Here is a 24,877-nt window from a genome sequence, read left to right on the forward strand (position 1 = left end):
GGGATCTGCCCACCTTGGCTTCACAAAATGTTGGGATTACAGTGTTGGGATTAAGGCACTGTGACCAGTGCCTTAAAGCTTTATGGAAAAAATAATGGCAGGCCAGGCACAGTGGCTCACACCTGTAATCCCAGCACTTTGGGAGGCCAAGGCAGGCGGATTACCTGAGGTCAGGAGTTCGAGACCAGCCTGGCCAACATGGAGAAACCCTGTCTCTACTAAAAATACAGCCGGGCGTGGTGGCACATGCCTGTAATCCCAGCTACTTGGAAGGCTGAGGCAGGAGAATCACTTGAACCCAGGAGGCGGAGGTTGCGGTGAGTCGAGATGGCGCCACTGCACTCCAGCCTGGGCAACAAGAGTGAAACTCTGTCCCCCAAAAAAAGAAAAGAAAAGAAAAAGTAATGGTCCAGAGCGGTGGCTCACGCCTGTAATCCCAGCACTTTGGGAGGCTGAAGTGGGTGGATCACAAGGTCAGGAGTTCAAGACCAGCCTGGCCAATATGGTAAAACCCCGTCTCTACTAAAAATACAAAAATTAGCTGGATGTTGTGGCGGGTACCTGTAATCCCAGCTACTGGGGAGGCTGAGGCAGGAGAATCACTTGAACCTGGGAGGCAGAGGTTGCAGTGAGCTGATATCGCACCATTGCACTCCACCCTAGGTGACAGAGGGGGACTCTCTCTCAAAAAAAAAAAAAAAAAAGAAAAAGAAAAAAAATGTTTTAAGGCCCCTTTAGAGAGAAAACATTCCACTCCAGCCTGTAGCTAAGCAGGTGTACCCCTGGTGGACAAGTGACTTACCCAGGATGATCACTGCTGAGGCTGGGATTTGGGAGCTTTCAAATGTAAGTCGGTGGTTTCGCATTTTACATGAAAGCATACTTCACAGTTCTAATTAGCAAGTGGAATAACTTCTACTTGCTCATGTTGTCAGCCCTACGTGTCGTCATCAACTACAGGGTAATTAGTGAGGGAAAGGATCAAGAGGCTTCTGTTGTGACAAGGAGTGTGGCATTTCTAGGGTGATCCTTACATAGGATGGAAAAGCGGGCACTTCCCTTGGTTGCCATTAGATGTCACTCGAGACAGGCAAGCGCTTCTTCAGAGGCGGTTGTAAAACTAACTAACTGTAAAGGAATGCAGTACTTTGGCTCCAAAAATGGATTCGACCTCGCTGCCCGGACTCGCCGCACTAGGAGTGCCAGGAAACGTTGTTTGATGGAGCGTGGAGGAAATATCCTGTTGCACCAATGCAATGGAAACCCTATTTCCCTGGAACCAAAACAGAATTCAGGACCCAACAAGACTGCTCTCTCCCTCCCCCGCCAACTCCTAAATCTCTGTTAACCACAAGTTTCTTTTTTTTTTTTTAGATGGAGTCTCGCTCTGTCGCCCAGGCTGGAGTGCAGTGGCGCAATCTCGGCTAACTGGGAGCTCTGCCTCCCGGTATCAAGCCATTCTCCTGCCTCAGCCTCCCGAGTAGCTGAGACTACAGGCGCCTGCCACCACGCCCGGCTAATTTTTTGTATTTTTACTAGAGACAAGGTTTCACCATGTTAGCCAGGATGATCTCGATCTCCTGACCTGGTGATCCGCCCACCTCGGCCTCCCAAAGTGCTGGGATTACAGGTGTGAGCCACCGCGCCCGGTCAACCACAAGTTTCAATTCTTTGTGGTTACAAGAGAACAGAAATAATGTTTTCCCATTTATTTAATAAACTCAGAAGCTGCATTTTCTCTGCCTTCTATGAAACATATCTTCCCTTTCTGCTAGACTGTTTTTTGGTTTTATGGCTCAAGGGCAGAAAGTTGTGGAATTTATTCTCTTTTCACTTCTAAAACGTTTTCAGACTTAGATTGCTCAGTGGCAAAGTCTGATGTCTTCCTCTCTGGTTAGGATCCTGAACGTATGGACATTTTGTCTTAAGAGCAAAAAGGAAATAATGCACACAGTGTGTTTGGCTCAGAGTCTAACCCTCAGCGAGTTCTTAAATGTTAGCTACAGTGGGGCACAGTGGCTCATGCCTGTAACCCCAGCACTTTGGGAGGCCAAGGCGGGCGGATCACTTGAGGTCAGGAGTTCGAGACCAGCCTGGCTACCATGATGAAACCCCGTCTTGTAATCCCAGCACTTTGGGAGGCTGAGGTGGGCGGATCACAAGGTCAGGAGATCGAGACCACGGTGAAACCCCGTCTCTACTAAAAATACAAAAAATTAGCCGGGCGCGGTTGTGGGCGCCTGTAGTCCCAGCTACTCAGGAGGCTGAGCCAGGAGAATGGCGGGAACCCGGGAGGCGGAGCTTGCAGTGAGCCGAGATCGCGCCACTGCACTCCAGCCTGGGCGACAGAGCGAGACTCCGTCTCAAAAAAAAAAAAAAAAAAAGAAACCCCGTCTCTACGAAAAATACAAAAATTAGCCATGCGTGGTGGCAGGCACCTGTAATCCCAGCTACTTGGGAGGTTAAGGCAGGAGAATTGCTTGAACCTGGAAGGTGGAGACTGCAGTGAGCCTAGATTGCAGCGTTGCACTCCAACCTGGGCAACAGAACAAGACTCAGTCTCAAATTTAAAAAAAAGGTTAGTTACTACTACTACTGCTATTATTATTGTATGTCTGGATCATGACACTAATTGCCAGTTAGAACCTAGAGGAACAAGATTGGTTGCAAGGATGCAAGCCTACCCCAAGCCCCCAACCCCAAGGCATCTGGGCACCCTGAACCAGGCTGTCACTGGGAACAACCCCCTCCCTGAGCAGTCTGACCACAGGAGAAGGTGAAGTAGCGTGGCATAATGAAAACCAATAGTTTTGGTAGTAACAGACACTGTTTACTGGCTGTTTTATGTGACAGTATAGCTAAGGGTTTTAATTGGCAACTAGAATGTCCACTCCATTAAGCCTGTCTTTAACCCTTCTTATTACAAGCAATTAAATTAGGAGGAGAACTAACTCGTACAGAATACTGACTATGTTTTCGGGCCCTGTGCTGGACACTTGGCATCATTTCTCAACTAACTTCCGCAAACCTCAGAGTCCTCATCTATAATAATGTAAGGTGTGTGAGAAGTAATTGAGAATGTCCATTTTCCTGCTTTCTAGAGGCTTGTTTCATTTGCAAACAAGATAGGAGTGCTTGCAAATCAATTCCAAGGCTTTCTGCTTTTCCAATCCCTTCTCTTTTTTGGCCTAGCTGAGTGTTTTATGAGACTTCACTCAGTCACAAAGCCCCCGGAAGTTTACCAATACCGCCTCTGTTCTGTTCTGTTCTGTTCTGTTCTGAGCTCCAAAGAAATCAAGCAACTTGCTTCAAAGTTCTGCTGGCAGCTTCTCTGGGGCTAACCATCAACCCGTTCCTGAATCTTTGGCCCAGCTCAAGAAATCGAATCTCCATCCTCTCCCAAATTAGCATGAGCGTTTGGTCTTTAGGAAAATTAAATCTCTATAAGTATCCTGAGCTAAGATCATTATAAATACCAGAACTGCCTAGCAACCAGAACGGATGTCATTACTCATTCTCTCTGATATTTAGCTGTGTCAGATGGGGAAAACCTTTTGCTTTATATAGCTGTGCTTACATACACCCAGGCTGAAGATGAATCAGGGAAGCCGCTCCAAATGCCTGTAGGATGCAAGGGAAGTGAAAATAGAGTGAAAGACAGGAGGGATCCTTCATGATATTCTGTGCAGAGAAAATTCTTCACCAGATTCTGTCCTGGTTTGGAGGCCATGAAAGGAGGGGCCTGAACCACAGGCCTCCGTGTAACTGAGGACTTAGAAATTGAACACAAATAGAGGCCGGGCACGGTGGCTCATGCCTGTAATCCCAGCACTTTGGGAGGCTGAGGTGGGCAGATCACTTGAGGCCAGGAGTTTGAGATCAGCCTGGCCAACATGGCGAAACCCCATATCTACTAAAAATACGAAAATTAGCCAGGTGTGGTGGCGCGCATGTGTAATCTCAAGCTACTTGGGAGGCTGAGGTATGATAATTGCTAGGACCCGGGAGGCAGAGGTTGCAGTGAGCCGAGACCATGCCACTGCACTCCAACCTGGGTAACAGAGCGAGACACTGTCTCAAAAAAAATAAATAAATAAACACAAATAGAAGATGAAAGAACTTAAATGCACTTTCATTTAGTATTAAAGGGACAAAGGCTTAGTGAACATCTTAAAGTACAAACTGTGATGAAAGACAACCACTGTTGCTTTCCCTATTTATTGGAAACCAGACAAATTCTAGCTTAGCAAATTCAGGTTAGATCAAGTGGGACCTTTTTGACGTAAGAATTAAATACTGGAATGTGTTGCTGAGGTTGCAGAATGTCTTTCAGTTGAGGTGATTAGGTACCTGTTTTTTTGGCATGAGGTCGGAGGCAAGGCAGTGAATTCGCTAAGCTCTCTAAATATATTTAATGTATTATATCTAAGCTCTGTAAATCTATAATAATACATAGTGGCCAGATGTGGTAGCTTACGCCTGTAATCCCAGCACTTTGGGAGGCCGAGGCGGGAGGATCGCTTGAGCCCAGGAGTTTGAGACCAGCCTGGGCAACATGGCGAAATCCTGTCTCTACAAAAAGGAGAAAAATTAGCCAGGCATGGTGGTGCCTGTGGTCCTAGCTACTTGGGAGGCTAAAGTAGGAGGATCATTTGAGCCCGGGAGGCAGAGGTTTCAGTGAGCCGAGATCATGTCACTGGACTCCAGCCTGGGCGACAAAGTGAGACCCTGTCTCAAAAAACAAATAAATAAACATAGTTACCCTATTAACAGTGTGGCACAAATAGCCCTGTTTATCCAATAAACAGGTGTGCCTAGGACTTCAACGAGTTTAAATTTGTCAAGTTGATCGTAGATAAATATAAGATCTGTACATTTTACAGAACAGAAGCTAGACTCCAGCAGCCAGGGGGAGAATGCAGGAAGGAATCCTTGATCTTTTCACATAATCTCTGATCACCGTCTCTTCCACCCTGTCCTTGCGACCCTCTAGCAGCTGAAGGCAAAGCTATGTGACCCCAAGTATGTCTGTCCAGGAGGGAAGAAAAGAATGTAAACCCTAGGGGAATGTCGGCAATGTGGGCTCGGCAAACGGGGAATGCCGGGAATGAGACCACAGTCCACGGTTCAGATAGCCCAGCGTGGCTCGCCCCGCCCTGATATCCTTCATGAAAGATGAAGCGAAGCGGCTCCTGGAGAGGGGCTCTCTGCTTTGGGAGCTGTAAATTCTGCTTGTGAATCATGTTGCTTTTCTGAGCCCACGTGTCTTAATATAGCTAGAAAGACTTCATCCAGTCTGGCTCAGGCTGCAGAGAACTAAATATGTTGTCTAAATACTCCCTAAACTCGGGGTCCAACAAGACCACACAGGCAGCTGTCTTTATTATCACACTGTTCTGCTTAATACTTAGCAAAATATTTGTGAGAATGCTCCCATCGCGGTGCTCTTCAGCATGAATTTCCCTTGGAGGTAGTTTTTAAGTTAAAGAGAATTTCTGGGAGGATACTCATATATTAGTTGCCTCAGAGTAGGAAACCTAAGAGGTAGGAGACAGGGGTGGGAGAGAGACGTATTTTTCACTGTATACTTCTTTATGTCTTTTGATGTCTTTTTTTTTTTTTTTTTTTTTGAGGCAGTCTTGCCCTGTCGCCCAGGCTGGAGTGCAATGGCGCTATCTCAGCTCAATGCAACCTCCGCCTCCTGGGTTCAAGTGATTCTCCTGCCTCAGCCTCCCCAATAGGTGGGATTATAGGTGCGCACCACCAAGCCTGGCTAATTTTTGTATTTTTGTAGAGACGGGGTTTTACCATGTTGGCCAGGCTGGTCTTGAAAACCTGACCTCGTGATCCACCCATCTTAGCCTCCCAAAGTGCTGGGATTACAGGCGTGAGCCACAACACCTGGCCTTCCAAAATAAATTTTAAACCTGGGCCAGGCACGGTGGCTCAAGCCTGTAATCCCAGCACTTTGGGAGGTCAAGGTGGGTGGATCACAAGGTCAGGAGTTTGAGACCAGCCTGGCCAATGTGGTGAAACCCCATCTCTACCAAAAATACAAATATTAGCTGAGCGTGGAGGCACACACCTCTAATCCCAGCTACTCAGGAGGCTAAGGCAGGAGAATCGCTTGAACCCGGGAGGTGGAGGTTGCAGTGAGCCAAGATCGCGCCACTGTACTCTAGCCTGGGTAACAGGGCAAGACTCCATCTCAAAAAAAAAAAAAAAAAAGGAAAAAAAATTTAAACCTAAGGCTTGTAAAATACTGTGTGGAATTTAACTTAGCTCCTTCTCTTGCAATTCAGGAGTTTATTTCTCTCTCTTTTTTTAGCTCTGAATTTAACTAATCATCACAACAACCTCATCTACCTTTTGCTGACCACTTCCTCCACATCTTCTGTTCATGATCTCATTTAACAAGCCAACGAGAAAGTTCCATCATTCTTCAATTTCTACAGACGAGGAAACTGAGGCTTAGAAAGAAGTTCCTTTGTCAGTGAAGTATCAGATCTAGAATTCAAACTTGGGTCTGTCTGACTAGGCACAGTTTGTAACCCGCACACCTACTGCCTCAGTAGCTGTAAGAACACCGAAGTATTAAACTGCATCAAACACATTAGAAATTTTCTCACACGTTCCTTAGTCAACCAATTTCCTGGCTTGTCCCAGTGCAGTGGTGTTTACGGCTAGTTGATCACAACCAGTTACAGATTTTTATGTTCCTTCTCCAATCCCACTGCTTCACTTGACTAACCTTTAAAAATAAATAAATGGGCTGGGTGTGGTGGCTCATGCCTGTAATCCCAGCACTTTGGGAGGCTGAGGTGGACAGATCACCCAAGGTCAGGAGTTTGAGACCAGCATGGCCAACGTGGCAAAACCCCACCTCTACTAAAAACACAAAAATTAGCCAGGCGTCGTGGCAGGTGCCTGTAATCCCAGCTACTCAGGAGGCTGTGGCAGGAGAAGCTTGAACCTGGGAGGCCAAGGTTGCAGTGAGCCGAGATCACACCACTGCATTCCAGCCTGGGCAACAAGAGAGAGACTCCGTCTCAACAACAAAATAAAATAAAATAAAATAAAATATCAAGCTCTAAAAGACACTAAAGTAATGAAGCACATTTAATGCATGCTCTTTGACAACAAAGCTGGGTTTTCAGTACACGTCTTTTCTTTTTTTTTTTTTTTTTTGAGACGGAGTCTCGCTCTGTAGCCCAGGCTGGAGTGCAGTGGCCGGATCTCAGCTCCCTGCAAGCTCCGCCTCCCGGGTTCACACCATTCTCCAGCCTCAGCCTCCCGAGTAGCTGGGACTACAGGCGCTGCCACCTCGCCGGGCTATTTTTTGTATTTCTTAGTAGAGACGGGGTTTCACCGTGTTAGCCAGGATGGTCTCGATCTCCTGACCTCGTGATCCGCCCATCTTGGCCTCCCAAAGTGCTGACGTCTTTTCATATTGGAGACATAAACTATTTCTGCAGGATTACTGGCTAGCCAGTTTACCAAAGTATGAGGTCTCTCTCTGGTCCCCTACAACCAAATCCTGAGCAAGGTCCCTCTTAGTGGGACACATCGTAAACAGCATTCAAATGGAAAGGGAAACCTTGGCCAGGCGCAGTGGCTCATGCCTTTAATCCCAGCACTTTGGGAGGCCGAGGCAGGCAGATCAGGATCAAGACCAGCCTGACCAACATGGTGAAACCCCATCTCTACTAAAAATACAAAATTAGCCGGGCATGGCGGAGGGTGCCTGTAATCCCAGCTACTTGGGGGCTGAGGCAGGAGAATTGCCTGATCCTGGGAGGCGGAGGTTGCAGTGAGCTGAGTCCACACCACTGCACTCCAGCCTGGGCAACAAGAGCGAAACTCTATCTCAAAACAAAAAGAAAGGGAAACATTTTGGTTTGAGTTAGAAGACATCACCAACAGACACACCAGCCCTATTTCTTGGTTTAAGGGGAAATGCTCTTGGGTTCAGAGCAAAGCTGCGAGAATCTTAGAGGCCCCATTAAAGGACAAACCCCTGCATTACTAGTAGTTTCTATGGACACAAGAAGAAAGGACAGGATTGCAATGAAAACTAACCAACCAACCCGCAATTCAAGAGGAGGCTGCAGAAGGCCAGGTGGAATAACAGCTGATAATATATCACACACACACTCGTACAAAGCCACTGTCATCCAAAGATAGAAAAGGGGTTTGACAAACAGCCATCAATTACTCCAACTTTTTGTGGTGAAAATCAAGGCAGGGATCTGGTAATCATTCTTAAATAAAGCTGCCTTCCTTATGGAGCTTATGCCCACTGATAGAGGGAGGCTTTATAAGCATATTCTTGATAGGCTTTGCAGTTCAAAAGTATCTCCATGCCGGGCGCAGTGGCTCACGCCTGTAATCCCAGCACTTTGGGAGGCCGATGTCAGGAGATCGAGACCATCCTGGCTAACACGGTGAAACCCCATCTCTACTAAAAATACAAAAAAATTAGCCAGGCGTGGTGGCAGGCATCTGTAGTCCCAGCTACTCGGGAGGCTGAGACAGGAGAATGGCGTGAACCCGGGAGGTGGAGCTTGCAGTGAGCCGAGATGGCGCGCCACTGAGCTCCAGCCTGGGCGACAGAGCAAGACTCCGTCTCAAAAAAAAAAAAAAAAAGTATCTCCATGTGCATGATTTCATCTGAGTGAGCAAGGATCCTGTCTTCCTCCAGTGCTGGTATCCAATACCCTCTCTCTCTACATGCCCCAACAAATAACCAAGTGAGGTGGGCTGCCTTGGAATAGCAGCCCCTGGAAGGCAGCAGCAAGGGTTCTAAGTCTGTAGGCTCTGACCAGGGTAGAACATCTGGGGACATAGACTTGATTTCAAACAATGAGGGTCATGGCGATTCAGTGTTGGCACTAGAACAAAATGTAGGAGAGATTTCTCCCACCTTCAAAGTTTGCATCCATAATGCCCTTTTTTTTTTGAGATGGAGTTTCACTCTGCTGTCTGGGCTAGAGTATAGTGGCACAATCTTAGCTCACTGCAACCTCCACCTCCAGGGTTCAAGCAATTCTCGTGCCTCAGCCTCCGGAATAGCTGGGATTACAGGCATGTATCACCAAACCCAGCTAATTTTTGTATTTTTAGTAGAGACGGGATTTCACCATGTTGGCCAGGCTGGTCTCAAACTCCTGACCTCAAGTGATCGCCCCCCTCGGTCTCCCTAAGTGTTGGGATTACAGGTGTGAGCCACTGTGCCTGGCCTATTTATTTATTTATTTATTTATTTTTGAGGCAGAGTCTCACTCTGTTGCCAGGCTGGAGTGCAGTGGCACGATCTCGACTCACTGCAACCTCCGCTTCCTGGGTTCAAGCAATTATCCTGCCTCAGCCTCCCAAGTAGCTGGGACTACAGGTGCACACCACCACACCCAGCTAATTTTTGTATTTTTAATAGAGACAGGGTTTCACTGTGTTGGCCAGGATGGTCTCAATCTGTTGACCTCGTGATCCGCTCACCTCGGCCTCCCAAAGTGCTGGGATTGCAGGCGTGAGCCACCGCACCCAGCTTTATTTTTAAAATAAATAGAGACATTGAACTCCTGGGCTCAAGTGATCCTCCCACCTCAGCCTCTCAAAATGCTGGGATTATAGGCGTGAGCCACTGCACCCGGACAAATGTTTATTTTTTAGGAATGTAATGTTTTTCCTAGGTGCAGCTGGTATTACAATGCTAGGAAGGAAGTCTGTTGTGTATGTTTTTATGTTTTAAAAATTTGGGTTTTTTTTCAAATTAGATAAATTTGTTCTTTATCATCTGCTGGATGCTCATGTTTGTGCCTGGCTCATTTCAAGAGCATGATGAATGCAAACTTTAAAGAGAGGGTGGGAGAAATCTCTGACATTTTGCTTCAGTGCCGACACTGAGTCACCATTACCCTCACTTGTGGACCACAGATTTTAAAACATCTTTGACCAAGTTGTTCCTCTGCAACCCTTGAATAGCCTGGTTGTATTTATTTATTTATTTATTTATTTATTTATTTATTTATTTATGATGGTGTCTCGCTCTGTCACCCAGGCTGGAGTGCAGTGGCGCAATTTCAGCTCACTGCAAACTCTGCCTCCCGGGTTCAAGCAATTCTCTGCCTCAGCCTCCAGAGTAGCTGGGATTACAGGTGCCCACCACCATGCCCGGCTAATTTTTGTATTTTTAGTAGAGATGAGATTTCACCATCTTGGCCAGGCTGGTCTTGAACTCCTGACCTCATGAGCCACCCGCCTCAGCCTCCCAAAGGCGTGAGCCACCACGCCTGGCTAACCAGGTTGTCTATTAAGGACAAAGAAAGCAAGGTTGCGTACTGTACCTTCAAGTTAAGCTCGGATTTTCCCTTTTGGTCTAGAAGCTGGAATGACATGTTGAAATTCGCTGGGGTCACCAGGGATGTGTGAAGCAAGCATCTGCTCCCTAAATAACGTGCCCTATCCTCTTGCAAACTCAGACAGCAATGGAAAGTCAGCCTAATGTCTCCCACTGTGGAAAGGGTGTGATGAATGAGCAGCTTAGGGTTTATTTTCAGTGTCCACCCACAGTCCATTTATTGTGTGATCCTGAGTAAAACCACTTATCCTGGTTGTCCCACATTTCTGCCTTCCAGAACATGGATATGGTGTTGATACATCTGCAGGGATGTCTTAAGAGGAAGAGAGGTCAGTGGTAGAAAGCCCTGCGAGTACTCAAAAAAAATGTGTGGGAATTCAAGGGTTTATTACTAGAAAGGCAAATAGATCTGAACTTCTGTCTAATAAAGACATCCAAGGGGCCAGGCGCGGTGGCTCATGCCTGTAATCCCAGCACTTTGGGAGGCCGAGGCGGGCGGATCACAAGGTCAGGAGATCGAGACCACGGTGAAACCCCGTCTCTACTGAAAATACAAAAAATTAGATGGGCGTGGTGGCGGGCGCCTGTAGTCCCAGCTACTCAGGAGGCTGAGGCAGGAGAATGGCGTGAACCCGGGAGGCGGAGCTTGCAGTGAGCCGAGATCGCGCCACTACACTCCAGCCTGGGCGACAGAACGAGACTCCATCTCAAAAAAAAAAAAAAAAAGACATCCAAGGAGTTCTATTTTTTTCTTTTTCTTTTTTTTTCTTTGAAATGGACTCTCACTCCGTCGCCCAGGCTGGAGTGTAGTGGCGTGATCTCAGCTCACTGCAACCTCCGCCTCCCGAGTTCAAGCGATTCTCCTGCCTCAGCCTCCCGAGTAGCTGGGATTACAGGCACGCACCACCATGCCTGGCTAATTTTTTGTATTTTTAATAGAGACAGGGTTTCACCACGTTGGTCAGTCTGGTCTTGAATTCCTGACCTTGCAATCTGCCCGCCTCAGCCTCCCAAAGTGCTGGGATTACAGGCGTGAGCCACTGAGCCTGGCGGTTTTTTGTTTTTTTTTTTGAGATGGACTATCGCACTGTCACCCAGGCTGGAGTGCAGTGGTGCCATCTCAGCTCCCTGCAACTTCCACTTCCTGGGTTCAAGAGATTATCCTGCCTCCGTCTCCTGAGTAGCCAGGATTACAGGTGCATGCCACCAGGCCTGGATGATGTTCGTATTTTTTTTTTAGTAGAGACGGGTTTTCACCATGTTTACCAGGCTGACCTCAGATGATCCACCCACCTTGGCGTCCCAAAGTATTGGGATTACAGGCATGAGCCACTGTGCCTGGCCCGTGAGCCATGGCGCCTGGCCCCAAGGAGTTATAAAGTTCATTAGCTTCTAAACCACATGCTAACCGCACCCCATGATAAAATCAAAACAAAACCAAGGCAACAACTTGTGTCCCTTGGCCTTCTCTTCCAAGACAAACTGCCCCGCCACAGGGTTGTCTCTTCCTGAGAACAAGAGGACTGCTTTCCCAGAGAGAGCATCTGCATTTATTAGCTGACATTGCTCACAGTCATTGCTGTGCCAACTGGCCCCTGACCCCATCCCCTCACCCGGAGAAAGTGGTAAAAAAGGAATAGTGACAACTTGGACATCTGACACCACCAACCTGGCAAAGGACTGTCAAAAGCTAAGCAGTGGCCGGGTGTGGTGGCTCCCACCTGTAATCCCAGCACTTTGTGAGGCTAAGGTGGGCGGATCACCTGAGATCAGGAGTTGGAGACCAGCCTGGCCAAAATGGTGAAACCCCGTCTCTACTAAAAATACAAAATTAGCCAGGCATGGTTGTGGGCGCCTGTAGTCCCAGCTACTCGGGAGGCTGAGGCAGGAGAATCTCTTGAACCCAAGAGGTGGAGGTTGCAGTGAGCCGAGATAGCACCACTGCATTCCAGCCTGGACAACAGAGCAAGACTCTGTCTCAAAAAACAAACAAACAAAAGCTACTAAACCTCTACATTAAAAAAATTATTTATTATTATTATTATTATTTTTGAGACAGGTTCGCTCTTTTTGCCTAGGCTGGAGTACAATAGCACGATCTCAGCTGACTGCGATATCCGCCTCTCAGGTTCAAGTGATTCCGCTGCCTCAGCCTCCCAAAGTGCATAAGCCACCGCACCCGGCCTAAAAAAATGTTTTAGTAGAGACAGGGTTTCACCATGTTGGCCAGGCTGGTCTTGAACTCCTGACCTCAGGTGATCCACAGGTGTGAGCCACCGCACCTGGCCTGACCAATTGTTTTGAATAGGAATATTATATTCCCAGATAGTGACAGCACCGCCAGATACCAACCAGCCACACTGCAAATTCCTGCCCTTGATCAGAAAGGATCCTGGGCAAAAAGTTGCAGGTGAATTGATACAAACACATCACTCCCCTTACACAAGGAGGAGCAACCATATGGGGAAATGACCTTCCATAAGGAAGTGCAAAGGCAACAGTTATTCCTCTGGGGGCATCTTCCTTCTCAGGGGCAACTCATCACCTCTCAGATTTGTGTGTACTCAGAAGTGATCAGGCCACTGGGTCAGGCAGGTGCTAACTGTGCTAACCAGGAATCTTAAGACTGATGCACGAGGCTGGGCACAAGGGCTCATGCCTGTAATCCCAGCACTTCGGGAGGCTAAGGAGGGCGTATTGCTTGAGGCCAGGAGTTTGAGACCAGTCTGGGCAATGTGGTGAAACCCCATCTCTTACAAAAACTAAAAGAAGAGTTAGTTGAGTGTGGCGGCTTGCACCTGTAATCCCAACTACTTGGGAGGCTGAGGTAGGAGGAGCACCTGAGCCTGGACGGTTAAGGCTGCAGTGAGCCATAATTGTGCCACTGCACTCTAGCCTGGGCAACAGAGCAAGACTTTGTCTCTAAATAAATAAATAATAAAACATTAAAAAATTAGCCGCACGTGGTGGCACCTCCCTGTAGTCCCAGTTACTGGGGAGGCTGAGGGAGGCTTGAGCCCAGGAGCTGGAGGCTGCTGTGGAGTCACAATTGTGTCACTACACTCCAGCCTGAGTGACAGAGCCAAAACCCTGTCTCAAAAACAAAACAATACTATGTCAGGCATGGTGGTTCATGCCTGTAATCCCAGCACTTTGGGAGGCCGAGGCAGGCAAATCACCTGAGGTCAGGAGTTCAAGACCAGCCTAGCCAACATGGTGAAACCCTGTCTCTACTAAAAATACAAAAATCAGCTGGGTATGATGGTGGGCACCTGTAATCCCAGCTACTCGAGAGGCTGAGACTGGCAAATCGCCTGAGGTTAGGAGTTGGAGAGCAGGATGGCCAACATGGCGAAACCCCGTCTCCACCTTAAAAATACAAACATTAGCCAGGCGTTGTGGCACATGCCTGTAATCCCAGCCGCTCGGGAGGCTGAGGCAGGAGAATCTCTTGAACCTGGGAGGCGGAGGTTGCAGTGAGCAGAGATTGCGCCGTTGCACTCCAGCCTGGGCAACAGAATGAGACTGCCTCTCAATAAAATAAATAAATAAATAAATAAATAAATAAATAAATACTGATGTATGAACTAAATGGATGATGAATTCCCTCACTAGAGGAGGAGGTATAGCAAAGCAGTGAAGAACCCAGCTCTGTACCCACATGACCCATCAGTGGCACTCCTGGGCATCTATCCAAGAGAATGGAAAATACATGTCCACACAAAAGCTCTTACATGAATGTTCATAGCAGCATTACTCATAATAGCCAAAAAGAAAAAACAAAAGGAAACAATCTAAATGTTCATCAACTAACTGATGAATGAGAAAACAAGTGTGGTATATCCATATACTAGAATAGCGTTCAGCCCTAAAGAGGAATGGAATACTGATACATGTTACAACATGGATGAACCTTGAAAACATCATGCTAAGTGACAGAAGCCAGGTGCAAAAGTCCACATAGTATATGATTCAATTTACATGAAATGTCCTAAATAGAAAAATCCATGGCTGGGCATGGTATCTCATGCCTGTAATCCCAGCGCTTTGGGAGGCCGAGGTAGGTGAATCACCTGAGGTAAGGAGTTCGAGACCAGCCTCGCCAACATGGCGAAACCTTGTCTCTACTAAATACAAAAAATTAGCCAGGCTTGGTGGCAGGTGCCTGTAATCCCAGCTACTTGGAAGGCTGAGGCAGGAGGATTGCTTGAACCTGGGAGGCAGAGGTTGCAGTGAGCTGAGATCGCGCCATTGCACTCCAGCATGGACAAGAAGAGAGAAACTCCATCTCGAAAAGTAAATAAATAAATAGAAACATCCACAAAGACAGAAAGTAGACTAGTGATGGCCTGGGCTAGGGGAGGCAGTGACGGGAAATAGAAATGACTGCTTAGGGGCGCAGGGTTTCTTTTTTGAGGTGATACAAACATTCTAAAATTGGTTGTGGTGATGGTTGCCTAACTTTGTGAATATACTAAGTCTCATTGACTGGTATACTTTATTTTATTTTATTTGAGACAAGGAGTGCAGTGGCGCAACCTTGGCTCACTGCAACCTCTGCCTCCCGGGCTCAAGCGATCCTCCCACCTCAGCCTCCTGAGAGCTGGGACTTCAGGCGTGTACCACCATGCCTGGCTAGTTTTTTTGTATTTTTGGTAGAGACGGGGTTTTGCCATGTTGCTCGGGCTGGTCTCAAACCCTTGAGTTCATGCAATCTACCCACGTTGGCCTACTGAAGCGCTAGGATTACAAGTGTGAGCCACTGCACCTGGCCAGACGGGCACACTTTAAATGGATGAGTTGTATGGTATGTGGATTGTATTTCAACAAAGCTGTTTAACCCTTTTCCCGTTTGCCTAGAGAATACTTGGTGATGTTTGCGGCTGTAGTGTTTACCCTGAGACAATGTTACAATGAAATATCTCACTTTTATTATTATTTTCATATCACTCTAGTATATTGACATTAGAAACAAAAGCCATCGTTCTATTTACAGCATTCTGGTTTTAGTAGTGGTATTTTCTTTACAAAATATAGTAATACTCGATCGCTGAAAATGTCAAATCCTAGAAAACAGCATTCCTACAAGTGATGTTAACATGTTCTCAAACAGTTGTTGGCCAAAGATTCATTTGATGGATTTGATTTTTCTGAAATAGATGATTCGGATGATTCAGACAGTTCTGATGCTAGTTCTGTTTAGAAATAAATCCAAGAACAGTTTTTATATTTTATTTTCACATTGAAAATCAATCAGATGGCTGGGCACAGTGGCTCACGCTTGTAATCCCAGCACTTTGGGAGGCCGAGGCAGGCGGATCACAAGTTCAGGAGTTTGAGACCAGCCTGGCCAACATAGTGAAACTCTGTCTCTATTAAAAATACAAAAATCAGCTGGGCGTGGTGGTGGGTGCCTGTAATCCCAGCTACTCGGGAGGCTGAGGCAGGAGAATCACTTGAACCTGGGAGGTGGAGGTTGCAGTGAGCTGAGATTGCGCCACTGCACTCCAGCCTGGGCGACAGAGCTAGACTCCATCTCAAAAAAAAAAAAAAAAATTCAGATTTCCTTCAGCCTCAAAGATCATGTTTATGTAAAATTAAATGAGCGCTGGCGGCGAGCTGCACTTTTTTCTACTAAACGGGAAAAGGGTTAAAAAAAAAAAAAGATTCTGGGCCAGGCGCGGTGGCTCAAGCCTGTAATCCCAGCACTTTGGGAGGCCGAGACGGGCGGATCACGAGGTCAGGAGATCAAGACCATCCTGGCTAACCCGGTGAAACCCCATCTCTACTAAAAAATACAAAAAACTAGCCCGGTGAGGTGGCGGGTGCCTGTAGTCCCAGCTACTCGGGAGGCTGAAGCAGGAGAATGGCGTAAACCCGGGAGGCAGAGCTTGCAGTGAGCTGAGATCCGGCCACTGCACTCCAGCCTGGGCGACAGAGCAAGACTCTGTCTCAAAAAAAAAAAAAAAAAAAAAAGATTCTGGGCTGGGCGCGGTGGCTCAAGCCTGTAATCCCAGCACTTTGGGAGGCCAAGACGGGCGGATCACGAGCTCAGGAGATCGAGACCATCCTGGCTAACCCGGTGAAACCCCATCTCTACTAAAAAATACAAAAACAGGCCGGGCGCGGTGGCTCAAGCCTGTAATCCCAGCACTTTGGGAGGCCGAGACGGGCGGATCACGAGGTCAGGAGATCGAGACCATCCTGGCTGACACAGTGAAACCCCGTCTCTACTAAAAAATACAAAAAAACTAGCCGGGCGAGGTGGAGGGCGCCTGTAGTCCCAGCTACTCGGGAGGCTGAGGCAGGAGAATGGCGTGAACCCGGGAGGCGGAGCTTGCAGTGAGCCAAGATCACGCCACTGCACTCCAGCCTGGGCGGCAGAGCGAGACTCTGTCTCAAAAAAAAAAAAAAAAAAAAAAAAAAAAAAAAAAAAAAAAAACTAGCTGGGCGAGGTGGCGGGCGCCTGTAGTCCCAGCTACTCGGGAGGCTGAGGCAGGAGAATGGCATAAATCCGGGAGGCGGAGCTTGCAGTGAGCTGAGATCCAGCCACTGCACTCCCCCCTGGGTGACAGAGCGAGACTCCGTCTCGAAAAAAAAAAGAAAAAGATTCTGGCCTCAGTTTTTTAATCTCTGAAATGGAGATGATAGTTGTTATGTAAAGCACTCAGAACAGTGTGTAGTACATAGTAAGCCCTACATAAGGGTTAAGTATTACTGATATTATTTTTACTGATATGTGTCTCCTAGGACACCCCTTAGCTGGTTTTAAGGCACTCAAGAAGCTGAGTCAAAAGAATGCTTAGAAAGCATGAAGTCAGAAGTACCTGGATGTCCTTGTGGGATACTGCATTAGACCTTGGAAAGCCCTTCATTTGCTTATCCATCAGTTATATGAATATGTGCCAGGCACTGCTCTCAGTGCTGGGAAAACAACAATGACTAAAATAGACACAATTTCCTGCTGGTATGAAGCTTTTATCTTAGTAGAGGAAGACTGGAAATGAACAAATAAACAAACAAAAAATTGGAGCAGGCAGGGATCAGTATTCTGAAAAAACAAAAAGTTCGTATGATGGAAACCGGGGAGCACATTAGGTTGAGAGTCGAGGAAGTCCCCTCAGAGAAGGGGACATTCTGGTCCTGAAAACCTCTTGGGGAAGGGCATTCTGGCTGTGGGAATAGCTGCTGCAAAGGTCCTGAAGCAGGAACACACCAGGTATGTGGCAGGAAAAGAGAGAAGGCCAGTGTGGCTAGAATGTGTTGAGCTTGGAGACAAGGAGTGGTGGGAAGTAAGGATGAAAACATAGGAAGGGCCTGCAGGTCATATGTGACAGCTGATTCCACGAGGGCCTCCGGTGATCCCTGCCTTATTTTAATTATTTGTTTATTTGTTTTTTGAAGACAGAATCTCACTTTGTCACCCAGGCTGGAGTGCAGTGGAGTGATCTCGGCTCACTGCAACTTCTGCCTCCCGGGTTCAAGCAATTCTTCTGCCTCAGCTTCCCAAGTAGCTGGGAATACAGGTGCGCGCCACTACCGCCCAGCTAATTTTTGTATTTTTAGTAGAGATGGTGTTTCACTATGTTGGCCAGGCTGGTCTCGATCTCCTGATCTCAAATGATCCACCCGTCTCGGCCTCCCAAAGTGCTGGGATTACAGGCATGAGCCACCATGCCCAGCCAATCCCTGCCTCTTGGTGTTAACTCCCTGCGTGGTCCCTCCACATTGAACAGGGCTGTCCTGTGTCCAATAGGATATTAGAGAAATGATGGGGTGTGGCCAGGTGCGGTGGCTTACGCCTGTAATCCCAGCACTTTGGGAGGCGGAGGTGGGCGGATCACGAGGTCAGGAGATCAAGACCATCCTGGCCAACACGGTGAAACCCCATCTCTACTAAAAATACAAAAAAATTAGCTGGGTGTGTTGGCGGGCGCCTGTAGTCCCAGCTACTTGGGAGGCTGAGGCAGAAGAATGGCGTGAACCGAGGAGGCGGAGCTTGCAGCTGTAGTCCCAGCTATTCAGGAGGCTGAGGCAGGAGAATGGCGTGAACCCAGGAGGCGCAGCTTGCAGTGAGCTGAGACTGCGTCACTGCACTTCAGTCTGGGTGACAGAGCGAGACTCTGTTTCAAAAAAAAAAAAAAAAAAAAAAAGAGATAATGGGGTGTGACTTCCAGGGATAGATCCTAGGAGACATTGAGGCCTCCTCCTTGTTCTTGCTTGGATCATTTGCTCTGGAGGAAGCCGGAAGCCATGTCCTGAGGACAAACAGCCCAGTGGAGAGTCCACATGGTGGGGAACTGAGCCCTCCTGTCAACACCCAGCATTAACTTTTCATGTGAGTGAGGCACCTTGGGTGTCCTAGCCCCAGCTAAGCCTTCCGATGACTGAGCTGAGATCTTGACTTTAACCTCATGACCCCAGAGCCAGGCCATCGGAGCTGCTCCCAGATTCCTGACCTACAGAAACGGTCTGAAATAATAGATGTATAATTTTTTTTTTAAACTCTCTCTCTTTAAATTTTTTTTTTCCCTTTGCTTTTCCTGTAAGTCAGGAAACAAAGATACGTGTTGTTTTTTGTTTTTGTTTTTGTTTTAGACAGGATCTCACTCTGTTACCCAGGCTGGAATGCAGTGGCGCAATGTAGGTTCACTGTAACTTCCACCTCCCGGCCCAAACAATCCTCCAACTTCAACCTCCCAAGTAGCTGGGACTACAGGCATGTGCCACCACGCCCAGTTAATTTTTGTATTTTTTGTAGAGATGAGGTTTCATCATGTTTGCCAGGGTGGTCTGGAACTCCTGACCTCAGATAATCCACCCGCCTCAGCCTCCCAAAGTGCTGGGATTACAGGCATGAACCATCGTGCCTGGCCCAGATTTGTATTGTTTAGAGCACCAAATTCCCGGTCAGTTTATTATGCAGTAATAGACTACCAGTATACCACAGTGACGTGGGATTTTAGTCGAAGTATGATGAAATGCCATTTAAGGAGTTCATGCAGGGGAAGGTCATGACCTGACTTCTGGTGTGGAAAGACCTTCTGGCTACGAGGTGGAATCTGGATAATAGGGAGCTAGAGAAGAAGCAGGGGTCTAGTTAGGAGCTTTTTTTTTTTTTTTAGATGGAGTCTTGGTCTGTCGCCCAGGCTGGAGTGCAATGGCACGATCTTGGCTCACTGCAACCTCCACCTCCTGGGTTCAAGTGATTCTCCTGCCTCAGCCTCCCGAGTAGCTGGGATTACAGGCGCCCACCACCATGCCTGGCTAATTTTTGGATTTTTAGTAGAGACGGGGTTTCACCATCTCAGCCAGGCTGGTCTTGAACTCCTGACCTCATGATCCACCTGCCTTGGCCTACCAAAGTGCTGGGATTACAGGCATGAGCCACTGTGCCCAGCCTTTGTGGTTGTTTTTGTTTCAGTTTGTTTGTTTGTTTTGAGACAGAGTCTCGCTCTGTCGCCAGGCTGAAGTGCAGTGGCATGATCTCGGCTCACTGCAACCTCCGCCTTCTGGGTTCAAGCAATTCTCCTGCCTCAGCCTCCCGCGTAGCTGGGACTACAGTCACGTGCCACAATGCCCAGCTAATTTTTGTATTTTTAGTAGAGATGGGGTTTCACCATGTTGGCCAGGATGGTCTCGATCTCTTGACCTTGTGATCCCCCTGCTTCGGCTTCCCAAAATGCTGGGATTACAGGTGTGAGCCACCACACCTGGCGTTAGGAGCGATTAAACTAGTACAGCAGGTGTTGATGATGGCCTGGACCCAGGTCGTAGAGTTGGAAATGACAGAAGTGGATATATTAGAGTTGTAATTGGAGTTAGAACCCACAGAACTTGCTGACAGATGAATATGGTAAAGGAGGCAAGGGAAGAAATCAAACATGCCAGGTTTTGACTGAAGCAACTAGGTATTCAGCAGTGCCATTTCCTGCCAAGGGGAGGCAGCTGGGATTACAGGTACCCTCCACCACACCCGGCTGTTTTTTATTTTAAAGACAGGGTCTTACTCTGTTGTCCGGGCTGGAGTGTATTGAAGCTGTCATAGCTCACTGAGGCCTCCAACTCCTGCCCTCAAGCAATCTTCCTGCCTCAGCCTCTCAGAAGAAAGTATTTCTAAGACAGAGAAGGGTGGGCCAAAAATAGCTGTAACTGTTTCAGGAAGCATGTTTTGTTACCCTACAAGGCCCTGACCATTCAGTGACAAAGAGTGCTTCTCTGCACAATGGTTGACTGCCTCTTGAATACTCTCCATCCTGTTCCAAATAATGTGTCTCCCTCTATAGATGACCCAGTGTTCTATTGGACTGGGAGGAACCCAGCTACCTCCTCCCATTGGTGTACCTCCCAGATTGAACCAACTCAGTTTTAGAGAACCCCAGAGGCAACTATGTAAATATGGTTTAGATACAGCAGGGGGCTTCTTTGGCCCTTATAGATCTAGACACTGTTACTTAAACCCTGTTTGAAAGACTTCTTTGAGGCTGGGTGCAGTGGTGCACACTTGTAAGCCCAGCACTTTCGCAGGACAAGGTGGGTGGATCACTTGAGGTCAGGAGTTCGAGACCAGCCTGACCAACATGGTGAAACCCTACCTTTACTAAAAATACAAAAATTAGCCAGGCATGGTGGCAGGTGCCTGTAATCCCCACTATTCAAGAGGCTGAGGCAGCAGAATTGCTTGAACCTGGGAAACGGAGGTTGCAGTGAGCCGAGATCGCACCATTGTACTCCAGCCTGGGCAACAGAGCGAGACTGTCTCAGAAAAAAAAAAAAGAAGAAGACGACTTCTTTGCAGGATCATATGTTCTCACGGTTGCTTCTGGTTCCCATGAACTGGTTTACTTCAGGGACTCTCCCACCATCCCACGGGTGTAGTTCCTTATCCAAGAGCACAGACTAAGATGTGAAACATATCCTTGCCGCTTGTCACCAAACCAACCACTCACACAAGGTTTCTATATATGTAGAGATCTCTGTAGAACAGTTGGGAAGATGCAGGGATTTACATCGTAGAAATATGAGCAGCTTTCAATTCAGTGTCAGTGTTTTTTCTCCAAAAGTCCTCTGCCATTTCCACAGTTCAGGATCCAGCTTCCTTACACTCAGCCTTCCTCTCTGCTCTCTCCTCTTTTTCTCTTCCAATTCTAATTTTTTGGTTCATTTTTAAAATGCATGTTGGGTATGGTGGCTCACGCCTGTAATCCCAGCACTTTGGGAGGTTGAGGCGGGCGGATCACTTGAGGTCAGGAGTTTTAGACCAGCCTGGCTAACACAGCAAAACCCTGTCTCAACTAAAAATATAAAAATTAGCCAGGCGTGGTGGTGCACACCTGTGATCCCAGCTACTTGGGAGACTGAGGTGGGAGGATTGCTTGAACCAGGAAGAGGTTCCAGTGAGCCTAGATTGCACCACTACATTCCAGCCTGAGGAACAGAGTGAGACTCCATTTCAAAAAAAAAAAAAAAAAAAAAAAAAAAAAAAAAAAAAAAAAAAAGCAGCTGGCTCTCACACCTGTAATCCCAGCACTTTGGGAAGCTGAGGTGGGTGGATCACCTGAGGTCAGGAGATTGAGACCAGCCTGGGCAACATAGTGAAACCCCATCTCTACTAAAAATACAAAAAAGTAGCTGGGATTGCTGGTGGGCGCCTGTAATCCCAGCTACTAGGGAGCCTGAGGCAGGAGAATCGCTTGAACCCGGGAGGCGGAGGTTGCAGGGAGCTGAAATTGTGCTATTGCACTCCAGCCTGGGCAACAAGAGTGAAACTCCGTCTCAAAAAAAGCAAAACAAAACAAAAACAAAAAACAAAAGCACTCCTCATTCTTCTCCCCACACCCCAGCCCCTGGCAACCATTTATGGCCGGGCACAGGGGCTCTTGCCTTTAATGCCAGCACTTTGGGAGGCCGAGGTCGGCAGATCACCTGAGGTCAGGAGTTCGAGACCAGCCTGTCCAACATGGTGAAACACTGTCTCTACTAAAAGTACAAAAATTAGCCACGTGTGGTAGCACGTGCCTGTAATCCCAGCTACCCGGTGGACTGAGGCAAGAGAAACTCTGGAACCCGGGAGGCGGAGGCTGCAGTGAGCTGAGATCATGCCACTGTACTCCAGCCTGGGTGACAGAGTGAGACTCCATCTCAAAAAAGAAATAAATAAAAATAAACAGGCCAGTTGTGGTAGCTCACACCTGTAATCCCAGCACTTTGGGAAGCTGAGGGCAGTGGATCATTTGAGGTCAGGAGTTCAAGACCAGCCTGGCCAACATAGTGAAACCCTGTCTCTACTAAAAATACAAAAATTAGCTGGGCATGGTGGCAGGCACCTGTAGTTCCAGCTACTCGGGAAGTTGAGGCAGGAGAATCACTTGAACCAGGAAGGCAGAGGTTGCCGTGAGTTGGGATCACACCACTGCACTCCAACCTGGATGACAAAGCGAGACTCCATCTCAAAAATAAAATAGGCCGGGTGCGGTGGCTCACGCCTGTAATCCCAGCACTTTGGGAGGCCGAGATGGGCGGATCATGAGGTCAGGAGATCGAGACCATCCTGGCTAACATGGTGAAACCCCGTCTCTACTAAAAATACAAAAAAAATTAGCCGGGCACGGTGGCGGGTGCCTGTAGTCCCAGCTACATAGGAGGCTGAGGCAGGAGAATGGCGTGAACCGGGAAGGCAGAGCTTGCAGTGAGTGGAGATCGCGCCACTGCACTCCAGCCTGGGCGACAGAGCGAGACTCTGTCTCAAAAAATAAATAAATAAAATAAAATCAAAAATAAATAAATAAATGCAGAGCATTTGGGCTCATTCTCTTACTGCTTTGATGCAGGCTGACCTGGGCTCTGGGTCTCATCTTTTCTTAAAACATTTACCAGTGATTTTCCTAAACAAAGACAGTTTCCTCCCCAGGAGGAATTTTGGTGTCACCATTAGGATACAAATGTACCTGTCAACAATCCCTCTGATAATCTGAGAGAAACTAAAAAGTAGTAAGGCACTATCCATGCTCTCAAAGAGCTTAAAATTTAGTGAATGTAGTGATATTTACACCTCAAATGCTAAGAAACCGTGCAAAAATAGTCCAGAATGCCAGGCAGAGATGACTGGGATTGGTATTTGGGAAATAAAGTGCCAGATAAGGTTCCTGGGGTGGGAGTAGGGCTGGATATCTCGTCAGCTAGTGCCTGGACCACCACGGCTGGCTCCGTGTCCCTGCTGGCTCCTGTCTCTCTCTCTCTCTTTTTTTTTTTTTTTTTTGAGACAGAGTCTTGCTCTCTTGACCAGGCTGGAGTGCAGTGTTGTGCTCTCAAATCACTGCAACCTCTGCTTCCCAGGTAAAAGTGATTCTCCTGCTTCAGCCTCCCGAATAGCTGGGATTACAGACGTGTGCCACCACGCCTGGCTAATTTATATGTTTAGTAGAGACGGGGTTTTACCATGTTGGCCAGGCTGGTCTTGACCTCCTGACCTCAGGTGATCTGCCCACCCCAGCCTCCCAAAGTGCTGGGATTACAGGCATCAGCCACTGTGCCCGGCCCTTATTGTTCTTTTCTTTTCTTTCTTTTGAGACAATCTTCCTGTGTCACCCAGGCTGGAGTACAGTGACATGAACACAGCTGACTCTAGCCTTGACCTCCTGGGCTCAACGGATCCTCCCGTGTACTATAGCTGGGGCCACAGGCGTGCGTCGCCATGCCTGGCTAATTAAAAAAAATTTTTTTTTGTAGAGACAAGGTCTCACTTTGTTATCCAGGATGGTCTCCAACTCCTGGCCTCAAGCAATCCTCCTGCCTTGGCCTCCCAAAGTGCTGGGATTAAACAGACGTGAGCTACCACACCTGGCCCAAAAATGCTATTTCTAGTTTATCTTCTACAAACTCATCTTCCTCTTAAGCTTGACTGTCTCATTTCTCTGCTTAAAAATGTTGGAGGAGGAAATGTTCTCCTCCAGCATTTATCTTCTGGTGATTCATAACTTCCCTGGCTCCTTAGAAAATAGTCACAATCTCTTCTAGCTTTATCTTCTGCTGCAGTCCCTCTGACCATACCCCAAACTATCCACGCACAACAGGTAATGAAGATTAGTCTCAGTTTCCACTAATGTGCAGTGAAATACAGCTTCTGCTCTGGAAGTTAAGATGGCTGTTTTGCAGCACATGGAAGACCTTGGTGTCTGTGAGTATAGACTAAGCCTACTGATTTCATTATTCCTGGAAAGCAAACAAAAAGAGGCTTCCAGTACAGGGAATATCAAAGATCAGTAAGATGATACATGCATGATGCTAAACTTATGGCTAGGCAACCTCTGCTCTATTGCCTTTTTTTTGAGACAGAGTCTCACTTACTCTGTCGCCCAGGCTGGAGTGCAATGGCATGATCTTGGCTCACTGCAACCTCCACCTCCGGGTTCAAGTGATTCTCCTGCCTCAGCCTCCCAAGTAGCTAGGATTTCAGGTGCACACCACCACGCTTGGCTAATTTTTGTATTTTTTTGTGGAGATGGGGTTTCATCATGTTGG

The 24,877-nt window shown here is 47.5% G+C and overlaps 2 protein-coding genes across 14 annotated transcripts in view; both read left to right on the forward strand.

Annotated features, from left to right (window-relative positions):
• Positions 1 to 6,559, forward strand: part of LOC144335937 (uncharacterized) — a 28,662-nt gene extending 22,103 nt beyond the window's left edge. Inside the window, exon 3 of the mRNA XM_077972759.1 lies at positions 6,329 to 6,559. Coding sequence (XP_077828885.1) covers positions 6,329 to 6,414 — 86 coding nt within the window. The 3' untranslated portion in view covers positions 6,415 to 6,559. The remainder of the gene's footprint in view (positions 1 to 6,328) is intronic.
• Positions 1 to 24,877, forward strand: part of TMEM94 (transmembrane protein 94) — an 89,148-nt gene that overhangs the window by 12,827 nt on the left and 51,444 nt on the right. For 3 of the 13 annotated variants that reach the window (XM_077968729.1, XM_077968733.1, XM_077968736.1), the window contains exon 1: positions 17,357 to 17,576. The exons of the other annotated variants lie outside the window; for them this stretch is intronic. The gene's annotated coding sequence lies outside the window, so the exon portion shown is untranslated. Of the gene's footprint in view, positions 1 to 17,356; positions 17,577 to 24,877 lie in introns of those variants that run through there. 13 annotated transcript variants of the gene reach the window in all.

The sequence above is a fragment of the Macaca mulatta genome, chromosome 16 (genome assembly GCF_049350105.2).
Source record: "Macaca mulatta isolate MMU2019108-1 chromosome 16, T2T-MMU8v2.0, whole genome shotgun sequence".
NCBI classification, from domain to species: Eukaryota; Metazoa; Chordata; class Mammalia; order Primates; family Cercopithecidae; genus Macaca; species Macaca mulatta.